This window comes from Eublepharis macularius, chromosome 1 (assembly GCF_028583425.1).
Source record: "Eublepharis macularius isolate TG4126 chromosome 1, MPM_Emac_v1.0, whole genome shotgun sequence".
NCBI lineage: Eukaryota > Metazoa > Chordata > Lepidosauria > Squamata > Eublepharidae > Eublepharis > Eublepharis macularius.
Genome location: NC_072790.1, coordinates 115021070 through 115047009, shown reverse-complemented (window position 1 = coordinate 115047009; position 25940 = coordinate 115021070). Strand labels below are relative to the sequence as shown.

At 41.8% G+C, this 25940-nt stretch overlaps 1 protein-coding gene across 9 annotated transcripts in view; it reads left to right on the top strand.

Moving 5' to 3' along the window:
- The window catches only part of LOC129326929 (uncharacterized), a 228339-nt gene that overhangs the window by 187228 nt on the left and 15171 nt on the right, over positions 1-25940 (top strand). For 7 of the 9 annotated variants that reach the window (XM_054975299.1, XM_054975290.1, XM_054975282.1 and 4 more), the window contains 7 exons: positions 27-173; positions 2304-2400; positions 5364-5551; positions 6564-6660; positions 10167-10294; positions 11134-11226; positions 23167-23252. In XM_054975299.1, coding sequence (XP_054831274.1) covers positions 27-173; positions 2304-2400; positions 5364-5551; positions 6564-6660; positions 10167-10294; positions 11134-11226; positions 23167-23252 — 836 coding nt within the window. Of the gene's footprint in view, positions 1-26; positions 174-2303; positions 2401-5363; positions 5552-6563; positions 6661-10166; positions 10295-11133; positions 11227-20606; positions 23253-25940 lie in introns of those variants that run through there. The other 2 variants (XR_008596770.1, XM_054975317.1) reach the window with 2 other exon arrangements.

The following is a 25940-nucleotide window of genomic DNA, read 5'->3' as shown; positions in this document are numbered from 1 at the left end:
TAGAATTCTTTTCTACTGTTTTTAAGAACAGAGACCAAGAATCCACTGAAAGCTCAAGCACAAATTTCAACTATATGCCTGGTGGTTTTGATCATGTAGAAGAAGTTTTTGCCCTGCAAAAAGCAAAGGAAAATATAGACATTGGAAGAAAAATCCAAATAATTGTTGAAAGAGTGAGTGGATGGGAGCAATCCATATATCATTAATAACAACGACTATTTGTTTATTTTTTAAAAATGTAAAGGCTACAGATTGAGTCCATTTAGTCTGTGTATGTGTGTGCACCCCTGCACATGTCAGTATGGAAGCGGAAAGAGAATGCATGACAAAACGAATCTCTTTTATCTTAAATATTTTTTTTAAATTGCCCTCCTTCACAAACTGTGCACAAATCATTGATCCTGTGAAACAATGGGAGAAACTACTGCCTTACGGCTGCTGGGATACTAAACTAGTTTAGCATGGGAAACTTGGCATTTGTAAAAATGTAAGGTAAGGGGCAGGAAAACCTAGTTGTGTGTAGGAGTAGGCAATCCCATAGAATCATAGAATCATAGAGTTGGAAGGGGCCATACAGACCATCTAGTCCAACCCCCTGCCAAGTGCAGGATCAGCCTAAAGCATCTCTGACAAATATTCATCCAGCCTCTTCTTGAAAACTGCCAGTGAGGGGGAGCTCACCACCTCCCTAGGCAGCTGATTCCACTTTTGAACGACTCTGACCGTGAAATAGTTTTTCCTAATATCCAGCCGGTACCTTTGTGCATGTAATTTAAGCCCATTGCTTCGGGTCCTACCCTCTTCTGCCAACTGGAACAGCTCCCTGCCCTCCTCCAAATGACAGCCTTTCAAATACTTAAAGAGAGCAATCATGTCCCCCCTCAATCTCCCCTTCTCCAAACTAAACATTCCCAAGGCCCTCAGCCTTTCCTCGTAGGGCTCAGTCTCCAGACCCCTGATCATCCTTGTTGCGCTCCTCTGCACCCTCTCGATTTTGTTCACATCCTTTTTGAAGTGAGGCCTTCAGAATTGCACACAATTCTCCAGGTGTGGCCTGACCAAGGCAGTATAGAGAGGAGCTATGACCTCCTGTGATTTCGACGCTATGGCCCCTTTGATACAACCCAGGACTGAATTGGACTTTTTTGCCATGAATTACTTAGTTCCCTCAGTCCCTTTAAGTTAAAGGAATTGTGAAAGTAGCAAGATCACAACAAGTACTCTGGTCTGATCAATTTTCTAAGGAAACTTTTAAAATAAAAAAATATTCCTGAATGATTGATATTATTGGGGGGAAGAGATTGTCTTTTTATTTTCTTTTGAAATATATGTATATGTAGAGTAACAACTTTTTCACATAGTACATCTTTCTTGCTCAGGATGCTGGTGGTGATAAGAGAGTTAATCCTCCTATGCTCTATCTAATATGTGCTCACTACAATGACAGTTATGATAATTAGATTTGTTTATGCTTGTTGTAAAGAGGGACACACACAAGAATGATTTTTTAAAAAATATGTGCAAGGAACCTTTGTGCATACCACAGAATTTCAGCTCTGAATAGGCACTAATCTGTCTAGAAGGTCAGTATATAAGCATTCTGTTGTTGTTACCTCGGGCTCAAGAAAGGAAGAGCTAGAGATCTGGAACCTTTTTCTCTAATTTCTGACTACAAATGCCAAATTCTTAACTTCTGAAGAAGTCCTTCAGTCTTCTTAGATATTGTCCCTAATTTTAGAAATGTATTTACTCAAACAAAATGATCAACTCAAAATATAATCTGTAGCAATTTTCAATGAGTATTAGAATTCTGCCTACGTGTTTGTGTTGAGTATTTTCCCCCCAAACTGCTTTGTTCTTCAAATGTCACCGAAACTTCTGGGCCTCTCTTCAAAGCTTCTTGAATTAAGCAGTTAAGCGAAAAAAGGTACTTCCAATTCTCAAATGTCATCTGCTTGGACGTTTTTTGGATCTAAGAAAAGGATGACGGCCACATTTATCCAGGTCCCTTTGACCCAAGTAGGGGGAAGGGTCAGCCTTAAAGAACTCACAGTGCAATCCTGTGGAGGGTTACTCCAGTCTAAGCCCATTGACTTCAATAGCTTAGACTGGAGTAACTCTCCATAGGATTGCACTATCATCAGTCACTCCTACCTATGTTCTGACATAATTACTGATGGAACATAGATAAGCCTTTAATTTCTTACCTCATTTTATTAGGGCAGAACAAATTTTAAAGGCTGAGCAATATTTTTCCTCTATCATTTTAGTATCCCACAGTGTTGTTCCTTTCTACTTCACAGGGCTCTGTATCAGACCAACTGGAAAAAATACAGTTTCAAATTAAGAAGCTTTTGGAAAGAAAAAAGCACATTATGGACACCGTACAAGAACTTCAAGGCAAGAGGGGAGATAACAATACTGTCTTGAAAAAAGATATCCCATTGAAAAATAATAGATCCAGCCGTGTTAGTCTGTAGTAGCAAAATAGTAAAGAGGCCAGTAACATCTTTAAGACTAACCAACTTTACCGTAGTGTAAGCTTTCGAGAACCACAGTTTTCTTCATCAGATGCATCTGACAAAGAGAACTGTGGTTCCCGAAAGCTTATGCTACAGTAAAGTTGGTACGTCTTAAAGGTGCTACTGGCCTCTTTACTATTTTGAAAAATAATAGATTCTATAAAAATTGGGAGCACACTTCCCACCCACCCCCCAAAACCCAGGCCACCTCATTTTACTCTAGTGGCATGGGAAATGCTACAGGGCATGCGAACAGGATACTGTATGAGGCTCCAAATCAAATAACAGAAGCTCACTCTGCAGCTCCTCCCCATATAGTTGTTCTTCCCAAAAGTGGGTAATTCATGCTGTGGGGGGAAACTGTCATTTGTGTGGCCTGGACTTCCCCTTGTTATCCTAAGAGGTGGGGAGGAGATGTGCTGCAGTAGATCACATCCTACCCATGTACCTTGAGCTGGAGACCTTTTTTCTTACTGATAGTTTCCTACCTATTATCATGAATGTGGTGGTGAACTAGATTTGCTGTCCTCCAAGTGGGGCTTGGAGATCTTCCAGAATTGCAACTGATCTCCAGATGATGAAGATCAGTTCCCTTGGAGAAAATAGCTTCTTTGGAGGGTGGACTGTATGGCAAAATACACCACTAACGTTCGTCCCATCCTCAAAGGCCACTCTCCTCAAGCTCCCCAACCCAAATCTTCCGACCCAGAGTTGGCAACACAATGGTAGACAGAGCTGATAAAGAGAGTTTCAGGTGGGTAGCCATGTTGGTCTTGAGCTGATAAATTCTCAACTCAGATTGTCTACACATTACAAAGGCCTCAGGTCATGTCTAAGTCCAGCTCAAGAACTTTCAATCAGATGTGCATTGCATGTTCTCCATTTGGAACTGGGATCCATTTTGGATTAGGACCATGGGGACAAAGAACTCATGCCCCGTCAGTACATACAATTTCCCACAAAGTGGCAAATAGCAAGCCAAGGTCATTTCAAGTCAGAAAAATAGCACAGGGAGGAAGGCATAAGCCCCTTCTCCCTGACTCCTGATTGGAATCCTCCCCTCACCCAATGTATCTGGAAACTGAGTTCCCAACAGAGAATGCATTTCTGGTTGAAAGTCTTTTTGGTAGACTTGAAAATAACCAAGGACTTTGACATCTAGGTAGGATGGTGTTGCAGTAGTGACATCTGGGAGTCATATTAATGAATACTCCCCCAGATGAAAAACTTCTTGTATGTAGTAAACTAGTTTACTATATGCAAGGAGAGGGGATTTTTTACTTTGAAAAATACAACTTCCCGCTTACCTGCAGTCTGAAATGGTAGGATCTGGGATTCTATTTATGGTTGTCAGTTCATTCTACATCATTTATTTTTATTATTTATTTATTGATATACTAACTTTCTGTACTGAATAGCTACAAAAAGGGGCAGGGACTGAGGAGGAATGGAAAAGAGTAAGAGAATTAGGTACACCTGCTAAATGTAATGAATCAAGTAAAATAAAGGACCAGCAGGAGACAGGTCTGGGAGGGGAGGAGCCAAAAGGCTGTCATTCCTAGTCAAGCCTTGAGGCCATGTTGCATGCTTTTGTCTCTGAAGCACCCAGGGACAATGGTTGATAAGGAAATGTGAGTGATAGACAGCGCTGGATCTAGGCGCACGGATGCCCGGGGCAAACCTTGCCTGGGTGCTCCACGCACACACAGCACAGGGGTGGGAGGCATGCCCACTTGCATGGCAAGCTGACCACTCCAGAGCCCAGTGAGCCGTGGAACTGGCAGCGGCGTGTGCGTGCGCTGGGGCAGCTGGCTGGCTTGCCACGCACGCAGGACCTCCCAACCCTGCACTCAGCCACCCGCGCGGCAAGCCAGCTGCCCCAGCGCACACCCTTGCTGCCGCCAGTTCCATGGCTCACCAGGTGCTGGGGTGGCCAGCTTGCCGTGCAGCCGGCTGAGCATAGGGCTAGGAGGCCCTCCACGCAGTTCGCGTTCCCCACTGCCCTGTGCCGCCCATGCGGCCCCCACTGCCCTGTGCCGCCCATGTGGCAAGCCAGCTGCCCCAGCGCATGGTGAGCCGCGGAGCTGGTGGCGCTGTGGGTGTGCGCTGGGGCAGCTGGCTTGCCGCGCTGGTGGCTGAGCGCAGGGCTGGGAGGTCCTGCGTGCATGGCAAGCCAGCCGCCCCATCTGCGGGGCTGGTGAGGGTCTCCCAACCCTGCACTCAGCCTCCGGGGCGGCTGGCAGCTGCGCCCGGCACCTCCTCTTTGGTGGCGCCAGGGGCAGGCTACCCCCCTGCCCCCCCTCAATCCAGCCCTGGTGATAGATAATGTATAGAAGCAATTGGAAGAGACAATTGCAGCTAACTTAAGCCCTGTTGATTTTGAGCAGATATGAGCTTGGATCCTGCACAGTGTTTCCATGGGCAGAAAGATTTCCACATGCTGCATAACTGGGATGATGGTGCTAAACTAGGGGGTTTAACCCTTTCGTCACTGTAGAGTGCAACTTTCTTGCTATTCCCTTCCTGCTGCAATTCAAAGTGCCCCTCATCTAAATACTGCCCATTTCAGCTTGGGACCCTTATGGCATGGGGAGGGGAGGAGAAACTCTTGCCTGAACTCCCACATGCTATTTTCCTGAGTAAGTGTCCCCATAGTGCTGTTAAAAGGAGTTTCCCAGCAGGAATTCCTTGCTCCAAAATGGTGGTGAGTCTCTGTAGTGGACGTAGGGATGCTATCATGTCTAGTGCAGCCCTTGGTTACATCTACTTTAGACATCCACTTAGGAATGTGAACAAATCAGATATTCTAAAGTTTGCTGCTTGATCTTTCTCAAACCTCAGATCGTATAATACAGTTCCAGGCTACAATAAATGACCAACAGTTCCATACAACAGAGCAGAAGAGGCAAAAGAAAAGGAAAATGATGAAAGGCACAAAGTTCATTCTAGATATGAAGGAAAAGAAAGATAACTTCTGTGGACGTCCATCCTCTGTGCTGTCCATATCTTCAGGTGCCCCAATGAAACAGGTAGAAGACTCTACTAACAGCACTTGATTAATGATTAACAAAATGTTAGGATATGAAAATAATGATGTTTACACTAGATACTAGGTATGTCCTATATCTTCATAGCTAGATACCCTTTACAATCAACTGACTTTATTGCATAATAGGGTGATAGTTGCCTTCTAAAGCTTCAGTTTGAACAAAATGACTTGTTGCTCCAGACAAAACATATTAATTTTAGCATGCTAATTTATGAGGTTGAAAGCCTTTAATTTCCCAAGTGGGCATCTGGAACCACACAAAGGCTAGTTCTGCCCGCTGATGCATCAAATCTGGCACTTTGCCTTCAAACTGATAACCAGCCATTTATATATTTAGGAAAGCATGAAAACAACCTTTAATAATCCACACAAACTATAGTGTGATGTTGGCATACAAGAAAAATCTCTTGCCATTTCCTACAGTGATAGATTTGTTCTCAAAGGGTTTATATGCATTTGAAATGCTAATGGTCTTCAGCCATTTGTTTTGTAGAGTAGCACAGCCTGCACAGAAAGTTGTGTAATATTCTGACCATAGGACAACTGATACTGCTCTGAGGCTGGCGGATGGTAATATTTTATATAGGCTTAGTATTTGCCTGGTGGCAGAGGAAGTACAGTGCCCCCCTGCAAGTCCTTGTGGATTCCCCATTGCACAGCTGGGCATGGCTTGGCAGCAGGCACCATTCAACTTGGCCCAACCCAGCAGCTGGAACTGTGCAGGGTTTGCTCAGGGATAGGCTACCAAGGAGAAGGAAGGAGGGAAAATGGAAGACAGGTAAATTGATAAAGCCAGATTGGCTGGAGGGTGGGAAGAACAGAAAGAAGCAGGGAAAGGGAAGAGGCTATGGGGGCTTTGAGGGAAGGGAAAGAGGAAATTGTGGGGAACAGGAAAATGAGATGCCTTCTGCAAGTCCTTGTGGGTCTCCTGCTTGTGAATATATATTTCAGAAGAATGGTTTCAAACTAACTTCTCTTATTTTTAATCTCAGGCTGAGGCCCACCAACAAATTGAGCATCTTGATCTTAAAATAAAATTCTTCTGGAGCAAGAGTAAAGAAATAAACTCAAGATTATCAGAGCTGAATCGTAAGTACCTTGATGGGCATCCTCAAATCTCTCTGACCTCCACCTAAAGTCACTCCTCTTACTGCCATTGCTGACACTTAAAAACTCAAGGCCTCTTGCTGTTCTGGTTCAGTTTACAGGAGCATTTGCCTGTATAAGGGTGCAGGTGAAAAGCAGAAGAATGGGTTGATTTGAGGGGGGTGGGTGAAAAAGGGTGCTGAACTCTGCCTGCTGTTGCTTCCCCTCAAACAATTTTTTCCCAGCTGGGATCTGAGACCAGAATAAGCTTGGATGGGAGAAAAGTGGGGAGTGGAAACAGCCTCAAAGACTCTGGCTCCCATGTCCATCTTGCTGCCCTCTTTAAGTCTAGACTTTGCTAGTAGAACTTGTTTTCTTCAGCTCTTTCCTGGACTCTTCTTTCCAGTCCTTACACTCCAATATAGCTCGTACCTTCACATGCAAGTGCTCCCTTAAAGTGCAGATCTTGACTATTCTTTTCCCCTTTCTTTCCTTGCTAAGCTGCCTCATTTTGTTGTTCAGTTTAGGATTTTAAATTGTTTAGAGAAGAATTAAGAATCAAAAACAATATCCTCGTAACCCAAATGAATGCTCCTTTACGTATACTGAAAGGCATGCATAGTCATTGCATTTGATGGCACAATCAAAATTATTAGTTTCCTAAGATCTGACTTCTGTTAACAGAGCATTTGCAACCTCAGGTTGTCTTTTTGCACTCAGCTATGAATTTTTTCAGTAATCAGATTTGTCTTGCTGAAAAACTCTTGGACTTCTTATTTTCTGTTGGCAAGATACAAAGGAAGCTTGCTGACTCACCAGCAGGCAAGATTGCTGCCGGGAACAAGGCTGGGGCAGAGGCAAATGAGCAGGGGGCTTAGAGGGAGGAACTCTGGCTCAGCTGGACTCCTCTCCTGTGGCCCCCACATGGTTGCAGCCATTCTTGTGGCAGTGGCAAAGGAGACAGAGCAGTTTCCCACCCTTCCCTACCTGGAGTAACAGCGGCATTGTGGTTGGCTTGTCACAACTTTAGCAGTTGTGGGGCATTGGGCCAGGTCCACTGGGGTGAGCGGTGCAGGTGAGCACCTCACTCTACATTTCTTGGGGTCCCCTTAAGGGACCTGGAGCAAAACCTAAGGGTATGTGCTGGGGCTGGGCTGTAGCAGGCATTGCCTTGGGTGGCAGGAGCCATCTGGTGTTGCCAGGGCAGTAGTACATCACTTGCCATCCCATGGTGCCCTGGAGTTGGGCTGTGGAAGTAACATCAAACCACAAGGGGCCATTCAATGCAATGGATCCATTGCCCTATGCCCTGCCAATGCTCCAATGTCTGTAAGCAATAAAGTTGTGGCCCATTTCATCCAATAAACTCGTGTGGTGTGAGGCACCAGCCTATCGCCCATATGGATGCAATCTGAAATTATGCCCCATAGCCATAATTGAGAACTCATTTGTTTATAAGGACCTTGAGCCAGTTCCATTCACAATCAATTATTTTTGTCATCCAAAAAGGAAGAGATAATATGCAGAGAAATAATCAAGGTATTAAATGTGGAACAGTGGCAAATCTCCTGCCCTTCTTTCCGTTTCCTCAGACCTGTGACATGGTCTGATAAGACTGAAAAGGAAGTCCTGAAGCTGCAGGATCTATTTCTTTTTCCATATGAAGCTGACCTAGCCAGTTAAATGAGAATCCAAAGAATGTGATATTCAAATTCAACTTGAAAGTAGCCATAGTAAACAACTGGACAGCTCTGATAGCATATTATACTTGATTTAATTCCCATATAATAATTCTACCGGTCACATGCTTGCCTGTGTACATAAAAGAACAAGGTAAGTATTATGGAAATAGAGACTGGTGCATCTGTGTCAGGCCGTATGCGGGGCTTTTTTTCTGGGAAAAGAGGGGGGGAACTCTCACCCAGGGCAACGCCCGGGAGGAGGTGGTGCGTCTCTCAATACATGCGCATGAACGCACCATGTGTGCACTACCAGGACTGTATGATGACATCACTTCTGGGAAGTGATGTCATCATGCAGGCATGGCCACCCCGGGAGTGCTCCTGTGCTCCATGAGGGGGTACAATTCAGCCTGGAACAGGCTGCTCCACCCCAGGGGAGCACTCCCCTGCCCAGCAGTAGCCAGATCTGGGCCATTTTGGGCCCAAAATGGGCCCCAAACAGACCAGATCAGCCTGGAACAGGCTGCTGCCACATAGGAGGGCACTCCCCCCCAGGGCAGCAGCCCGAACCTGGCTGTTTAGGGCCTGAAATGGCCGAAAGGGGCCCAAAATGGCCAGGATTGGGCAGCTGCAGGGCAGGGGAGTGTTCCCCCACCCAGCAGAGGGGGCACCCACCCCGATCCAGTCCATTTTAGGCCCAAATTTCCCCTGCCTGGCAGAGACCTGATCCTGGCCATTTCGGGCTTGATCGTGGCCATTTCGGGCTTGATCTTGGCCATTTCGGGCCCAATCCTGGACCAGGTTCAGGCTGCTGCTGGGCAGGAGAGTCTTCCCCCGCCTGGCAAGGGCCTGATGCTGGCCATTTGGGGCCCAATCCTGGCCATTTGGAGACTGAATTGGGCCCAAAATGGCCAAAAGGGGCCCCAAATGCCCAGGATTGGACCACTGCCTGGTGGGGGAACCCTCCCCGGCCTGGCACTGACCTGATCCTGGCTGTTTTGGCCCTGATCAGGGCCGTTTTGGGCCCTAAATGGCCCGGATCAGGGTCGAAACGGCCAAGATCGGGCTGGTGCTGGGCGAGGGAACGCTCCCCCGCCCAGCAGCAGTCCAATCCATGGCCAAAATTACCAAAATAGGTCATTTTATAAATACCCACGTGACACCAGTTACGTGGGTATTTTTAAAGAGCTGCTGGAACACTGTTCCGGGGTGCTCCAGCTCAAAAAAAAACCCTGGCCATATGTGTCCCATGAATTTCAATATCAGCTCTACTTCAGTTGGTCTAAAATGCAGCAGCCAGCTTACTGTCAGGGATTGGTTATACGGATTATACCTTTCCTGTACTGGAAGAACTGCAATGGCTGCCCATCTGTTTCCAGGCACAATTCAAAGTGCTAGGTTTTACTTTTATGGCTGAAGTGGCTTGAGACCAGGATATCTGAAGGACCGCTTCCTCCCATACTGGCCAGCCTATCCTGTTAAAATCTGCCTTCCAAGATCTGCTCTCTGTTCCCTTGCCTTCAAAGGTGGGGTTGGTGGTAACTACAGACAAGGCATTTTCAGTTGTGGCACCTTGTATTTGGAATGCCTTTCCCCTTGAGGCGTGATTACCATTTACTACGCCATCTTTTAGGTGCCAGAGGAAACATCTGTTTTTACTTAGTCTTCTAACTTATGGGGTTTTAGTTCTTTATATTCTGCTTCTGGTCTGGAGTCTGTTTTATGGATATTTTTATGTTGCTTTTATGACCCTAGCTTGTTTTTTAACGTTGCTTTTTCCAATATATATATATATATATATTTTCATTTTCTCCTTGCATTCTCTAGAGGCAAGAACGGTTTTAGAACACAAAAACAAAGAAGTGAATTTAGAGGCAATCATTCAGAATTCCAAGGTTCCTCCTGAAGAAAGAAGGTTACAAAGTGCTCTGTATCGCAGATTGCACCCAGACAAGGTGCCATGCCTGATATGTAATGAACTACTCAGAATTACTGGATAGCAACTGTCAGTGGCATTCTTAAGCAGAGTTACATCCACTTCCTTTTCCTCTATTATCTTCGACAATTTCCAGACTTAACTTGTAGTCAGTTATAGCCATGAATTCTTATGTCAAAGTCATTGCTGATAAATAATTCTTTGCCACTATCTGCATAATGCTACTTTACATAATGCAACTCCTTCTAATGGATTTGTAGAGTGCTATAATCCCTTAGCTCTTTTCTTCTGTGCTTTTATAAGCTACTGAGCAACACAACTAATTGACTAATATTTATCAGCTCCATGGAAACACAAAACAGATGGTTGTGCCAAAAAGCATCGTGTTTCCATTTTGCATGTGCAATGTCACCTCATTTATATGAATGGCTGGCAGAAATTTAGCTGCCAATTCAGCATTTCCCAGAATGCTACTATATTAATCTAGAAAAGCAGCTGCTGGCTGAACCAAATGATCTATCTTGTGTTCTGGATTTGGTATTCTCAGCAAATGGATGGATTAGATTTGCTTGTGGCCACATCTGTTTCTTGCAGTCCCACACAGGGATATTGTGGGGAAACAGAAACACATAAAATTGCACTTATTCAGAGCACACAGGAGATTCACAGTATTTGAGTTAATAGACAATCTACCATATGTAAAACTGGGAGGTACCATAATGAAAGGGGTTAAATACCAAAAATATTTGTATCAGCAACAGGCCTGTTAGCAATATTCTCTGAAGCTGCCTGTACAAAGCAAAGATATGAACATGGAATTTTTCAGCCAAGAAAGCTGTCCATATTTTCTTTTTCCAGGATCTTGCACTTGACCTAGCTGATCTTGAAGAAGCTCTCCAGGATGTTAATAAGAGCCTGGTTTCTCCAAAAGAGTTCTCTTATATTTTCCATGTGAGTCTTACTGTACCATTTGTCAGCAGTTCCATTGTCATCATGCAGGCTGTCCAAGAGTTCTACAGCACAGCCAAAGGCAATATATCTAGAACATCTTCTGTATGCTTTGGAGAATAGAAAAAATGTTTTGACAGCTAATTCATGAAGTTTATATTTTATCAGTTTTGCCAGCCTTATATTTAGTGTCTGGGAAGCTAATGTAGTACAAAGTTATGTGTATTGGTAATGGCAGTATTTCACTAAATAGTCTGAAGCATATTAAGACCATGTAACAGAATTAAGATTTTTTCTTTCCCTGGCAAAACAAAGAAGGACTTCAATGACAGTATATTGCCCTTGAAATCATTATTTTGCTTTGGCATTTTAGAGGGCATATAGATTGATTTTATAGCTTCCTTACATGTGCTGATTAAACTCTTCTCCCACCCAAAAATAAAGTAGGAAAGTCAGAGGTATTAGTTATAAGAACAAAGGCATTTTCAAAAGCCATAAACTTTTTTTAGCATGGAATGTGTCCCTTGTGAATATAGTTAATATGGACTAGTGACCAAAAGAGAATTGCTTGTAAATTATATATACATACCTTTTACACTGGAAGTATTCTAACTGATATCTTTTTTTACATTCAACTTGCAATAAAAAAATCAAAATGCCATTTGTACAGATTAACTTCCTTCACAGTCCCCAAATGCTCAGATTTATTTTTCCACCTCCAGATTTTTGGACTTGTCCTGTTTGGTCTTACCTTCCCCCACTCTCTGCAATTGTCAGTATTCTTACAGGTGCAGCAGTAGTAGAATCAGAGTTCTTGGACATCTGCTGCTATAGGGAAAGTCCCTACAATACCTTTGTAGTGCAAAGGTTCTAATTGCCATGTTGGTAAAGCTGATGTTATTAATGGAATGCTTTACAAGGTTCATAAAGCACTTCACAAGCATTATATCAGTAACCTTTGCAACAAACTTACAAGCTTGTTATTGTTGTTATATTCATATTACAAATGAGGAAGTTGAATAGTGGCTTACCTGAATCCATCAGTGAATTTCTGAGGTGTTTGAGATGGAAGACATGCAGTTTACTCTCTTAGCCACTATGCTACACTTGTTCTCAGTGATTTTTTTAAAATTTGTGTTTCTAAAATATTAGCCAGTAATCTCATGTGCACTATCATAGGACCCTGCGCTCAGTTTTGAGTATTGTTATGTGCTTCCCACTTTCCATGGCCACAAGAAGTTTCAGGATCAGCCCTTCTTTTGTTTGGTTTCCTTTGGAGGAGAGACTGGAGACTTGTGACATTTTTATAGTATTTGATTTATTTACAGATACAGAAGTAAAACACAGGTGAGGGCAGAGAGACAATCCTACAGGGAAGCTGATCAAGTACTTCACATCTGATCCCCAAAGAGAGATTTTGCACTTCCAAGGTGCTTCAGCTGACTCACAGCTGTCTGTGTCTGCTTTTCTGTTTCTTCTAATCTCCAAATCTGCCATTTCTTCTCACATACACGCATGCCTGTCTGCCTCCTTCCTTTAGTTTGAGAACTGATGAGTGCTTCAACAAAGCTACCACAAGCCCATAGACAGAGCTTCTTCCCTCTGGATTCTTCACAAAACCTAAACCCAATACAAACATTTAATGAAAACATGTTTGCATGACTTGCCAAGTTCCATTGACCTCCAAGAGTGACCAAGAGCTCTGAAATGTTACTGGCTTCATCTTCCCTTTCAGTAGCCCTAATTGGGAACAAACTCCTAATTTTCTTAGCCACTATCAGGAAACACATGCAGAAAAATGAGGCGGCAGAGACTCAAGGTGAATGTTATAAACTCAGTGCAAATAGGAAAACAGCACAAGAGACAAAAAGGGAGTAGAATCTTTCGCCCTGCTGTGCTAGTTTTCTATCTGTAGGAAGTAACGTTCAGAGTTGGAATTTACTGCCTGCAGTTTCACGTGTTACTAGGCAATCAGTGGGAGTCGTGTGTGTGTGTCTGTGTGTGTGTGTGTGTGTGTGTGAGAGAGAGAGAGAGAGAGAGAGAGAGAGAGAGAGATGAGGGGCCACTGCTGGGAGATAGCATAATGTCACTTCCAAGGAAACCCCAGAAGCAATTTCATGGCTCTCTATGAAGTGCTGGAAACTCTGTAGTAAAACAATAGAATTTTTAGTGGTTCCTAGAGCAGACTGACATCACTTTTGGATTTTCCCTGGAAGTGATGTCATGCTGTTCCCCGACTGTGATTTTTTTTCCCATTATTTTTCTCCCATCATCCACAAGAGTGGTGGTAAGAGACAGGAGCCAAGAGTGGGGAATCCTCCACCCCCCAGGGAGAAAATGGTAAGCCCACCTCAGCACCTTTTTATTCTTCTATGTATGTATACAAAGCCTTACTTTCAAAATGTGCAGAGGTTCTCAACAAAATAAACATGCTAACAATCTCATTCTGGGAGAATGTCAAACCCTACCTGGAGGTTGGTAACCCTATGCAAATACAAAACCATCTGAAACCAGCATCCTTATTTAGACTCACCAACATGGTGAGTTAGGGCAACATGGCAATTCCGCACAACCAGTAGAAAGTTTCTTGACTTTTTTAGCATTGAGAATCAACTTCATTGTTTATTAGGTTTCAATTCCAGGCTTGCCTCAAGTCACATAAATGAAGCACAGATGCTACTGGGAGAGAAGTAGTTATGTAAAGTACCACACATAGTAACCATTAGATACATGTTCTTCTCACAGTGCAGAAATGACCAACTAGAGATGGTAATTGAACAGAGATTTTAAATTAAAGCTGGATTCATGACATTCCTGTGGTCTCAACAGGAATTTTCACCCCTGCATCTGCGGCACATCTCATTACCTACCTTGACTCTGTGTATGTTGTTTGCACTCTCAGCAATGTAATTAGAGTATTCCTTATTTTGTAAAGAACATCTATGAAGAACAGGTTGTACAAAATAATATTTGAGGCTGAAGTGACCAAAAAACAAAATTGGACCTACAATTTACAGTTTGTGAATTATAGGTTCAAGTGTATTGGGGAAGGGAAATGGTTTAGTACATTTCACACCCTCAAACATCCATTCTTTCCCTCTCGTTAAGGCTCAGTTCTTTCGTTCTTATGTGCAGTTTGGGTAGCAGCAGCCCCATATGTGCAAATACCAAAACAGAATGACATTGAGCAGTTCCTCCCTAACTATCTTTAACGGGAAATGTGAATGTTTACAGATTAACTGAAGGCTAATCGTTGAACTTCCTTGCTGAAGAAAAAACAATTTGGTCACATTTTGCCATCCTTCTAGGGGACCAGAGGGGAGATGTAAAAACATTTTAATTGGCCTGAAATAAAAGCACATGCTTCACACACTTGTAACCAACCTCAGAAAAAAAAATCCAGTCTTTTTGGCTTTGAACATTTTGAACAGGAAGCCATTTAGAGTTGGAATGCTTGCTTAGACAGTCCAAGAAACGCCCGTTCTTATTACTTCTGGGCTATTGAAAAAAGGTTCAGGTTAAAGAAGTATAATTTATAAGCAGAACCCATTTTCCTGTTTTGTTTTGGTCCTCCCCCCCCCCACTTCTCTGCCAAGACTGTTTTTCAAACTCTACATTAGGAAAACACTTTTTCCTTCTTTTATACTTGTTTTTTATTCTATTTACTCAGCTGTGCATATACCCTCAATTTATAGCTCCTGTTCTTACCTAGCTTAAATGCCAAACAAAAAGAAGGAAAGTGGCATGTTATACTTCCTTGGTTTTGGAGGCAAAGGAGGAATTTGTCTGGAGATGGGGCTGTTATGGGATTGATATTAAGGGAGGTCAAGGCAGACTTTCCTTCAGGATGTTCCAAATGTTTTAGAAAGATAATGGGGAAGGGACAAACTTCATAAGGATCCATTATATCATAAAATACACTGAACTGTAAGGGCTACCATTTCTTATGCATAGCCCAAGTGTAATTTCTAGTTCTGCCTGCCACAAAAAAGTACTATTTATACAGTGCAGTTGCATAGATATCAGGTAGTGGTTCTTATAAGCAGACTCACTTTTTTTCTAAAACACATTCCTATGATTTCTCAGGATTGGCAGTACCTTTTCTAAACTAATAAATACTCTAAGCACTGTAAATATAGATGTGAACACTAAGTGTGTATGTATGGATTTAGAGGGAGATGAGGCTGGAAAAGTGGTACTTTGTGATAGTGACTTATAAAAGAGGACTCCTGAATGATAATTGAGCACTGAAATATGACACAATCTTACTGAAATACCTGCCTCAAACTATCATTTTGAAAAGGAGTCCAACTGTTTCTTACCATTTTTACTGTATTCAAGGGAACATAATTCTGTAGTGAACAGAATTGTGTCATGACACCATGTAGACAATCAGATTTGATTACATGACTGTACTACTTTGGACAAACAAAACCAAGTGAGAATGAAGACAATGTTTCTTAGATCAACAACATAGATATTCCCAATCATTCAGTGTCACGTATTGAATAAGATGACATCACAGTGCAATGTAACAAGATTTGTCTTTGTGCTGACATCACTTAGAGATAGTAAAGTCAATTCAGATTGAGAATATTAGTCTTGAAGCTGTTAAACACTACTAAACCATCCACTTTAAAACTTGCCATAACGGGGGGAGGTGCTTTTTAACACTGCTGAAATATTTTCAAAAAGCACCCCTAACCACATTCAAGAATATTTAGAAAGATACATGGGATGTGACATTAAGATCAGAAAGTCTGTGTCCTTTCTATCAAAATATTCTATATTTACATATGATGTAAATGGATTTGATGTCACTGAGTTTAGCATATAAACTGATTCTACTGAAAAACCTTGCACTAGAAGTAAAACAAGGTGATATGAAAGCTCTGGCTATAGTGTTTGATGATTCATTCACACATGCTAGTCATAACATGATAGATGCTTGTGGGAAGCAACCATTGAAAACATTGAAGTCCAGAGTTTGAAGAATTCTGCTTCACATTTCTTTAAAAAAAATCTGAACAGAAAACATATTGAAGAATGCTTGTGTAAAAAGAAAATATCACTGTGGTTTTATGTTTGGGAAGGCCATCTTTAGGTTAGAAAGCAGATATGGGAAGGTTGTACTGAACCTTCTACATTTTTAAGTTAGCACATAAAGAAAAAACATATATTGACTTCTGTTATTTCAATAGCAAAAAAAAAACAATCTGCAAAGGGACTCATCCTGCCTTCAAGTACTGAAGAACAGAAAACTGCTTCAGTCTGTGAAAGCCTTTGCAAAACAAATTTGAATTATGACTTTTCCCTATGAACTGTAATATTAAAAAACTGGTCACATTACAAAATATTTCAAAGGCTGAATGTTAACCACTGGCAATAAACATATTGCGCCAGTAATTTAATGCAGGAATTATGGTAGAGTAGATGCTATTTGGGGTCTGGCTGCGGAATACTGCAATAAATTCTAAGCCTTTGTGGAATGATCTTTTCCCACCATTGGGGTTTTCATTCACACTGAATTTTTGTAATGAAAGGGGGCATTAACAGTTTTGAGGGGAAAGGGGTTCTTTTCCTGGCAAAACACTGGCAGTGGCCTAGATCTGCTAAGTCACTAAACCATTTTTTCCAGTAAATACTCATGATTCCAGGTACTGATGTCAGTGTATACTGAAGTAGTTAATATACATCTCAGCATTGGACGCTTTGGACAATCTGTTGGGAATACCCATCATCACTGTTGGAAGCAAAATGTGGTATTAAATGGTTCATGTTCTCCTCCTGCTATCTTTTCCCCAAAATTAAATAGGATGCTCTTTAGTTTTTATTATTCCTGCATCAACTCATTATCACTTGAATTTATATTGTCTAATAATTTCAAAGCACCATTTTATACTGAGATGTCTGTTCAGTCTATATCCAATCTACATTGGTTCTAAATGAAAAAATGTTCACTGATAGTGACAGGTTTTCTACTTCCTGTTCTTCAAACCATATTTCATCACTACTTCTATTTTTTGAAGAATTCTTTAAAAAAAGAATTTGTGCATGCACATGTACTGAAAACATAGTGGTTACAGTGAGCTTTAACAATTTAGCAGTGTGGACATAGGTCCTGGTCCAGTGTTGTAAAGCATGCACCCAGGCCCAAGTCTTGGAGAGAGTTCCAGTCCTGGGAACCATGTGTGCTTCACAAAAGGTACTCACAGGAAAACTTTTTCCAGGCACTCCGCACTACAGATGGGGAAAACAGTTTCCCCATAAGCACCATTGTTAGACTGTAAACAATATGTACAGTCAATGAATGCTAATTCAGTAAATCTTGACTATCTTCTCCATGGAACTTAATAGAAAACTGAAGTGGCTCCTCTCTTCACTGTTGTAAGTTCATTGCTCCAATTGCTAAACTAATGAAGGAACTCTGTGGTTCCCTTCATCTTCTATGGAAGAGGATAGTTTATTTATTTATGTATGTATTTATTTATATTATTTATAGTCTGCCTTTCTCACTGACACTCAAGGCAGATTACATAGTGTGAGTCAATGCAATAAATTTCAAAGATATGCCAATAAACAATGTAATAGGGTATATAAATGGAATTTGCAAAGCTTTAAATCTAGTAGTAATTGAAGAAATGCTAAAGAGAGCATAAGCAATTCTAAGACTAACATATTAAACAACATATAAACTATCCAGGAGGATCCTACTTACAGCAATAGGCAGTACATAGTAGTAAAGCTTATAGTCCCTATCCCTTTACTTATACATCTTTTGAGACCACTTCCTTACAGTACAGCTATCTGAGTAAAAAGCCCTCTTGATAATTCAGTTTTGCACCATTTGTTTGTTTGTTTGTTTGTTTGTATCATTTATAGTCTGCCTTTCTCACTGAGACTCAAGGTGAATTACATAGTGCGAGATTAGTACAATCAGTATCAAGGACATTTCCATAAACAATGCCATGGCATAAATAAATACAAGTTTACAAAGACATAGCATTAGCAAGGATCCAATACAGAATTGAAGAAATGCTGAAACAGAACATAATGAATTCTAGGACTGACATTAGACAACATGAAGCACAGGTACATATTTAAAGCAACAGATAATATGTAAGGCAACATAGTGGTGAGGTCTGTGGTCCCTAACTCATTAGCGAAGCATCTGAGACCCCCTCCCTACAATGTAGCCCTTCTATCTGAGTAAAAAGCCTTTTTGAATAATTTGGTTTTGCATCATTTGCAGAAAGCTTCTCCTGACTTCTCAGGCAGGCTGTTCCATAGGGTAGGAGCCACCACAGAGAGAGCCCATCTAGAAGAGTAGGAGCTTTCCTGACCTCTTCATGTAAGCTGTTCCATAGGGTAGGGGCCACCACAGAAAATGCACATGTATGGGCAGTTGTTGATTTTGCCCATGTGCAAGGTGGCACCTGCAAAAGGCCCTATTCAGATGAACAAAGCTGCCATGGTGGAACATAGGGAGAGAGATGGTCCCATAGATATGTCGGACCAAACCCAAGAAAAGCTTGTATGTGATAGCCAATACCTAGAATTGTGCCTGTTAACTGATATTGATTGCAGAATGGGAGTAATATTCATGTACGATCTTCAGTGCAGTCCCACATTGGAACTGCACCTGCACAGGCCAGCTGCTTGGAACAAGATTTCTTTAACTTACAAGCTATTGGGGGGGCGACCTCTCCCACATTCCTGAGCCAGATTTTCTCGCTGAAATGGTCACGTGGTCAGGGATCCCACTTCTCATATAATGCGGTTAATCAGAATAGTGTTAGAAGAAGCGTTGGTCATGGGTTTCATACCTGACTCTTTATTCAGGGCTTTGTTGAATACCTCCCCTAGAACCCTGGGTTTTTTACATTTTGCCCCAAATCCACAAGAACATCAACCCTCCCCACGGCCGCCAGATTATTTCGGGCAGTAACTCAATTCTTGAACCCTTGGCTATTTACCTTGACTCTTTTCTGCAGCTGGTGGTAACTCATACTCTGGAGTATATCAAGGATACCAGGGACTTCATCCAAAAAGTAGAGGGTTTAACTATAGCAGGGGACTGCATTTTGATGACTATGGACGTATCGTCCCTTTATACATCTATTCCATTTAAAGAGGCGCAGGAAATTGTGGAGTCAGCACTTAGAACACATCCCATGCAGTCACCCCCAACCGAGTTTTTATTACAACTGTTTGACTTGGTGGTAGAGAAGAATTACTTTCATTTTGGAGATTGTTTTTTTCTACCAAGTCAAGGGGTAGCAATGGGGTGCGCCACTGCCCCCAGTGTTGCCAATTTATATATGGCACACTTGCAGAATAATTTTGTTTACAACCAGACAGTTAACCCTTTTTTTGATTCCATGATTTTGTACTGTAGATTCATAGATGATTTATTTTTGATTTTGTCTGACTCAACAAGCGCAGAAAACTTTGGAACTTGGATGAATTCTCTGGATGAAAATGTTAAATTTACTTGACAAATGAACAGAACCAACATAGATTTTTTGGATATTAGTGTGTATAGGCAGTCTGACACTACATTGGGTGTCAGACCACATAAAAGGAACACTGACCGTAATTCTTATCTTTATTTTGATTCCTTTCATTCAAGATCATTGAAATGTAATATACCTTATGGCCAGCTTCTACGCTTAAAGAGGAATGCCTCCAAACAAACAGATTATGACAGGGAAGCCCAAAGCATGCTTCAAGCTTTTTATAATCGCGGCTATCCCCATCAAACTTTGTTAATTATCTTTAGATGTAATTTATTTGACATTGGGAGCACAACCAGACAGCTTAAAATTCAGCTCTTGGAACAGATGTCCCGTATACGCACGCACAATTATGAGGCACCCTTGGTAGAACACTTCATTGAACATCAACACAGAGTAGATGATTTTTGTTACACTGTGCTTTTTTTGGGTCAGGGGGTTCCTCAGTGTAGATTACAGAGGACAGTATTACAAAAGGAAGTATGTTGGACACATACCCTCTCTTCTGTGAAACCTCGGGGTCTGAATACTGAAATAGATTTGTCATGTTTCTTGTGAGTTTTATGTGACCTTGTTGCCTTTTGTGGTCTTGATTGATTACAGCATCTGTAAATATGTAAGTTATCCAGAATGTGGATTCAATGTATTGATTTTTTGGTGGCATGTCCCTTTAAGCTGTTTTGTTGGTTTTTGATTGAATAACCTTTAAAACCATGTATGTTTGGGGTTCTGTGCGCTCGGTAGCCAGAATGGACCTGTGACTCTTTGGTGCCACATTGATTGATTTGTTTGATGAGTGCACCGTTGTATTATGGATTAACATTGTTGTATTCCTAGACTATGTTTCAATGTATATTTCTTTATCAGCATATGATGTTCATCCACTCCTGAGGAAGACTGCAAGAAACATCAGGAATCTTGCCAGCCCTGAATGTCGGGCGGAGGGACTCCGTGCTTCGGGCTTGCTCGCCTCCTGGGCATCATTTTGTTGGACACCACAGGACTAAGAAAAGTTTTTGGCATTGTTCCATAACATGCATTTATGAGTTGGTTCTCTTACCAGTCCTGTTCAGTGCACCATTGAATGCTTATGGCACTTGGGTCCTTTAATTTAATTTATTTTTATGCGGATTATTACAAATTTATTTATGTGTGAATTACCATTATTGTTGCACATCTGGTTTCATTGTTTTATATATATATATTGACTGTTTGCCCCTCTGCCTTCATTTGTGGTTATCCATTTTCTCTTTGTTCATTCCCTGCGCTTAGCATGTCTGGGAGGGGGCCACATCGTTGAATTGGGCAAGCACTGCCAACAGTTTACCCCTAAGACAAGAGGGGATCGTGCCTCCCTACTGAAAGCCATGCAATGGGAGAAGGCCATGTCAAGCACCAGTAGCCCAGCAGCAAAGACATGTGCTGAGGCAGAGTGCATGGTATGAGCCGTATCTGGCGTCAACTGGCACTCTTTCTCTAAGAGCTGTGTGCAAAGTCACCTACACACCATACACCCACAAAGTAGAGGAAGAGAAGGAAGCGATTTTCTCTCACAATATTTCTATCCAAGAGCAGTAGTTACTCTTGTCACAAGTCCTATTTTATTGCATGTTTAGTACACGTTCCCTATGGAATGTCTAAAAATAACATTCTTTTGGTACTGTAATGTTATAGTAGTAATAATATATGCAAATATACCCTCGGATCCGAGTCGCCATTGAAACCGACATTGAAAGTTGTCATGGTCTTGTGAGACCTCGGCATCAACTCGCTTGGTACCAAGCATTGTCCCACTTGATGATAGCCTCCCGAAGTCTCTAGAAGGGACATTGAGATCTCTGCTGCCAACTGAAACTGAAGAGGCTCCTTTGGATCCACTGCCCCAAAAGCAGAAGAACAAATTGAAGCACTTAGAGAAACTGTGAAGCAAATCCTGGAACTGTAGCAATCCGCCTGTTCTGGAACCCATGCCTGAACCAAGATCAGAGTCAGTTGTTGTGTCCCGTAGGAGATCAAGCTCACAGTCTCCATCATTGGAAAGGGAAGCCAGGATGGAGACAGAAGCCCAGCAACAGATGTACCTGGCGATGGAACAGGCACGTCAAAAACCAAAAGACTGTATTTTAAAATATATTTATTCAGATACCCCGGAAACAGTCGCTTTTCTAAAAAGTCGCTTATCTAAAAAGAAAAAGGACGGCTAAATCTTATGGTGTCTTGCCAGCAGCACCTGGAGGCCAGTCTTACAGAAGGTCAGGAAGACAATACTATCAACAGAGATGTGACTATAGGTCACATTGATTCCAGCCATATCGACAACAGTATCCATATAGAGCACCTTACTCAGGACAGGCTCAACCCAGAAGGAAGCAATCAGGGCATCTTACATCATCCCACCAGAACCAACCTAATAAAGAGCATATGTAGAACCAGAAGGGCCAGTTCTGACTAAAGGTGCAAAAATCTGTAACCTCAGCACTCTTTGAGGACAGATTGTCAAAGTTCCTCCATGCATGCCAGGACATTTCTTCTGATGTTTGGGTTTTGTCTATTATTAAAGTAGGTTACAGGTTGGAATACTATTCCTTGACTCTGACTTATTTGCCTTCTCGGACCCCCAATAATATTGTACCTGAATTGCAAGAGAAGATTAATACATTATTAGAGAAAGAGGCGCTTCAAAAGGTCCCTAGTTCAGACACACTATTTGGGTTTTTCTCACGCTTCTTCCTGGTGGACAAGAAGGATGGAGGGAAAAGAACCATCTTCGGTCTGAGAGGCTTAAATAATTATTTGAAAGTCTTAAAATTTAGAATGGTCACACTCCCTTGGATCTTAAACATAGTCTCCCATGATGCATAGTTTGCAGTCTTAGACTTGCAGGATGCTTATTTTCATATCTCAATATGTCTAGAGCATAGGAGGTACATCAGGTTCGTGTTCAATGACGAAGTGTTTTAGTACTCGGCCACAGCACCTCAGGTATTTATGAAATGTGTGGCTGTAATCAGGTCTCGAATGTTACAATGGCATGGATTCAGGTGGCCAGATAGGCCGTATCAAGGTAGGGGGCTGTCTTCCAGGTTAGACTGAAGTTGTAGAAAGTGTTTTTTGCAGCTGCCTTAACTTGCTTTTCTAATTGTAGTACTGAATCCAGTATAACCCCATGGCTCTTAACTGAATCTGCAAGTGGCAAGTGAACTCCATCGAATGTGGAGAGTACAAGATCTCTGCCTTTCCAACCAGCATCACTTTCGTCTTGTATGGGTTCAGTTTCAGTTTGCAGGGATGGCATATGAAGGTGATATGTGATGTCTCCTTCTGCTACTGGGAGTAGGTCTTCTTAAGCCAGGGACAAAACAGAAAAATAAATATCTGTTAAGTCAAATGCCCTTCAAATTCTATAACACTATTTTTTTTCTTTCAGATTCTTGAACTTCCAGGTCAATACAGATTAAACCTTGAACTCTTCTGTGTAATAGCAGCTCTATCGGAGAAAATAACACAGCTTGAGTAAGTGATTTAATCTAAGCACACTTATTAACGTCCATGCCATTTTGTATAGCATAGTACAGAATGGATCAAAACCTTGGGAATAAACTATTAAAGAGTGTTTTAGATGTTTCTACACATCAACCCAGATTAATCCATCATAGGGGTTCAGAGTCAATTTTACGATGTGACAGTGTACTAAACACAAGGCAGGGCAGCCCATCCATTAGACACACCAAGGTCATCTTATAGGGCACCAGAGATGGAGCAGTGTCAAAACCAGCCCTGTTGCCTCCTTGCCAACATGTGTTGCCAGTGTGCTGCAGTCCTAGATGGTTACTGTGGCTCTAGTGGGCAGCCCACAGGAAGCCTTCTCATTTGCTTCCTCCCTTCATGAGAAGTGGAGAATCTGAGCCCCCTTCCTTCTTCTTTTCCCCAATGGCAGGAGGCAAGGTAGGGCCTTTTTTCAGGGCATTTTTGCTGCCCAACCCACTCATGTTGGGAGGTATGGCACCAGGCAAGCCACAGCTCTTGCCCCAGTGAGGGCAGCATGAATGATGATGGCTTTCTCACGGTGCAGGGGGAAGGAAGAGGGTGGTGCCAGCTTCCCAACAGTAAGGATGATGTCAGAGATGGAAGTAGCTTCCACATGGTGTGGAAGAGGATGGTGGGCAGTGGCTTCCCTGTAGTTCAGGGGGGTTGCAAAGTCATTCACCTAGGCTCCAGCATCCTTGGCTTGGCCCTGAGGATAACTTGTCCTAATAATAGAATTGTTTGTGAGAGTTTGTTTTGTTTCTTTCATTTTAATTATTAATTACCAAAGGGACTGTTTTATTGTGAGGTTGTTTTGTATGGTTTTGCTTTGTTATTGATTTTTTTGTTATTGTTCTTTTGTTTTCATAATTTTAGGTCATTATTATTTCCCATTGGTTTCAATGGAAGTACACTGCCCCTTTCTTGCATCTGTATCTTCCTGGTTTTCTCTCTGAACTGGACAAAACTCAGGGGGATTGCAGTACTCCTCTAGGACATCTCCACTGCCAAATATCAGGAATATAGAATAAAGGGCACCCCTTTTTGAGGCTATGAAATGTGCCCATCTTTAACATTAAAGTCTATGGGGAAATTGATAGGAAACGGTAACACATAAAGCAGCTTGAGGAGTTGGCAATGCAGACACTTAGCTTGAAGAACAAAATCTTTGGGGGGGGGGGCGGTTTCCAGTGCCAGGTAGACTGCTGCTACTGTTGGCTGCTGCAGCTTTTTTTCAAAATTGTCTCTTCATCTCCCAAATCAGCCCCCACTATGCTGCACATTTTTCCTACCAGAGTCAGAAGACCCCTTCCCAGTCATGATGTTCACAAATCAATTGTAATTCCCAAAGAACCACAGCAGCTTCAGTTGGATGGGGGACACAATTAAAATCAAATGGGTTCATTATATGCTCAGGCACACTCAGGCAACAAAGCCAGTCACACATTGAAAAAGAACTAATTAAGCAAATAAGATGGAGAAGGGATTAAATAAAAAATTGGCCTCTAAACAGCCAGAAGTGGCAGGAGAAAGCAAGATAGAAGTCCAGGCAAATAAAGGGGAAAAGAGAGGGCAGAGCAAATCTAAAGTAAAAACAGTAAAATGCTTCAAAAGGAAGACAACACGCACAGCACACACAAAACAGAACAAACTATATTCAAAAAGAAAGCTAAGAAACTAAGAAAGTAATAATATAATACTGTAATTTGGCATAAGAAAACTTGCAACCTCTCTCTAAGCTGATTCCTTACAGGCACTCTCCAGAATGTGAAACCAACTCTTATCTGATTCAAAGTCCTACCCCACGTGGTTCAGGATTGGACTACCTCACACATATAAGTAATCTTAGTGGCTGCAGTCTGCAATCAATCAAGAAGACCCAGAAGGTTTCCCCCACCACCACCACCACCCCGGCCATCCCCCTAAGCAAGACAGCTTTATGCCCTTATTTGGAAAACACAATGAAGAGAGAGGAGACAAGTCAGGTCAGGGAGAAACAAAAGTTAATCAAACAAAATGAAAGAAAATCATAGGGAAGGGGTGTTATAAGCTATTAGGTAGGGAATTTGTTTCATTTTCATATTAATTACTATTATTACAAAACAGTCCATTTTTTAAATTACTGTAATTAATAATGAAAGAAATGCAAGTGTCTCTCTAATAACAGTCAGGGAGTTGAATTTTAATCCATGCAACCTCACCTGACTCTATGATCTGAGGCCCAGCATGAGAGCTATTCCCTTTTTACAAGCTAGTACAATTAATCCACAGGTTTTGCAACATCACATTTGTTTTCCTCTTTATTGACAGATATTTCATTCATTATCAAAATGCTAGCAGTTAAGGAGAATCAGATAGTCAAGAAACACAGTGATATTTTCTTCATTATCTCATATCAGTTGTAATATTTAAGAGGAACATTGGTGACATAGATCCTGATATTGCAAACTCTACAAACTCTGACTTCTTTAATAGCCATGAAGAAGACTGAGAAACTCCAGTGTCCAACTGCAGCTATGCTGTGGTGTATTAGTGATCCCAAAACGAAACCATATACCTGCGGGAGGTCAAAATTTGTTTCAAAATTTGTTTTTATCTGTAGTACTGAATATTTTAAAGAGACATTTTGATCTCCAAGGAAGTTAGCCTGTTACCTCAGAAGGGTTTTTTTTTAAG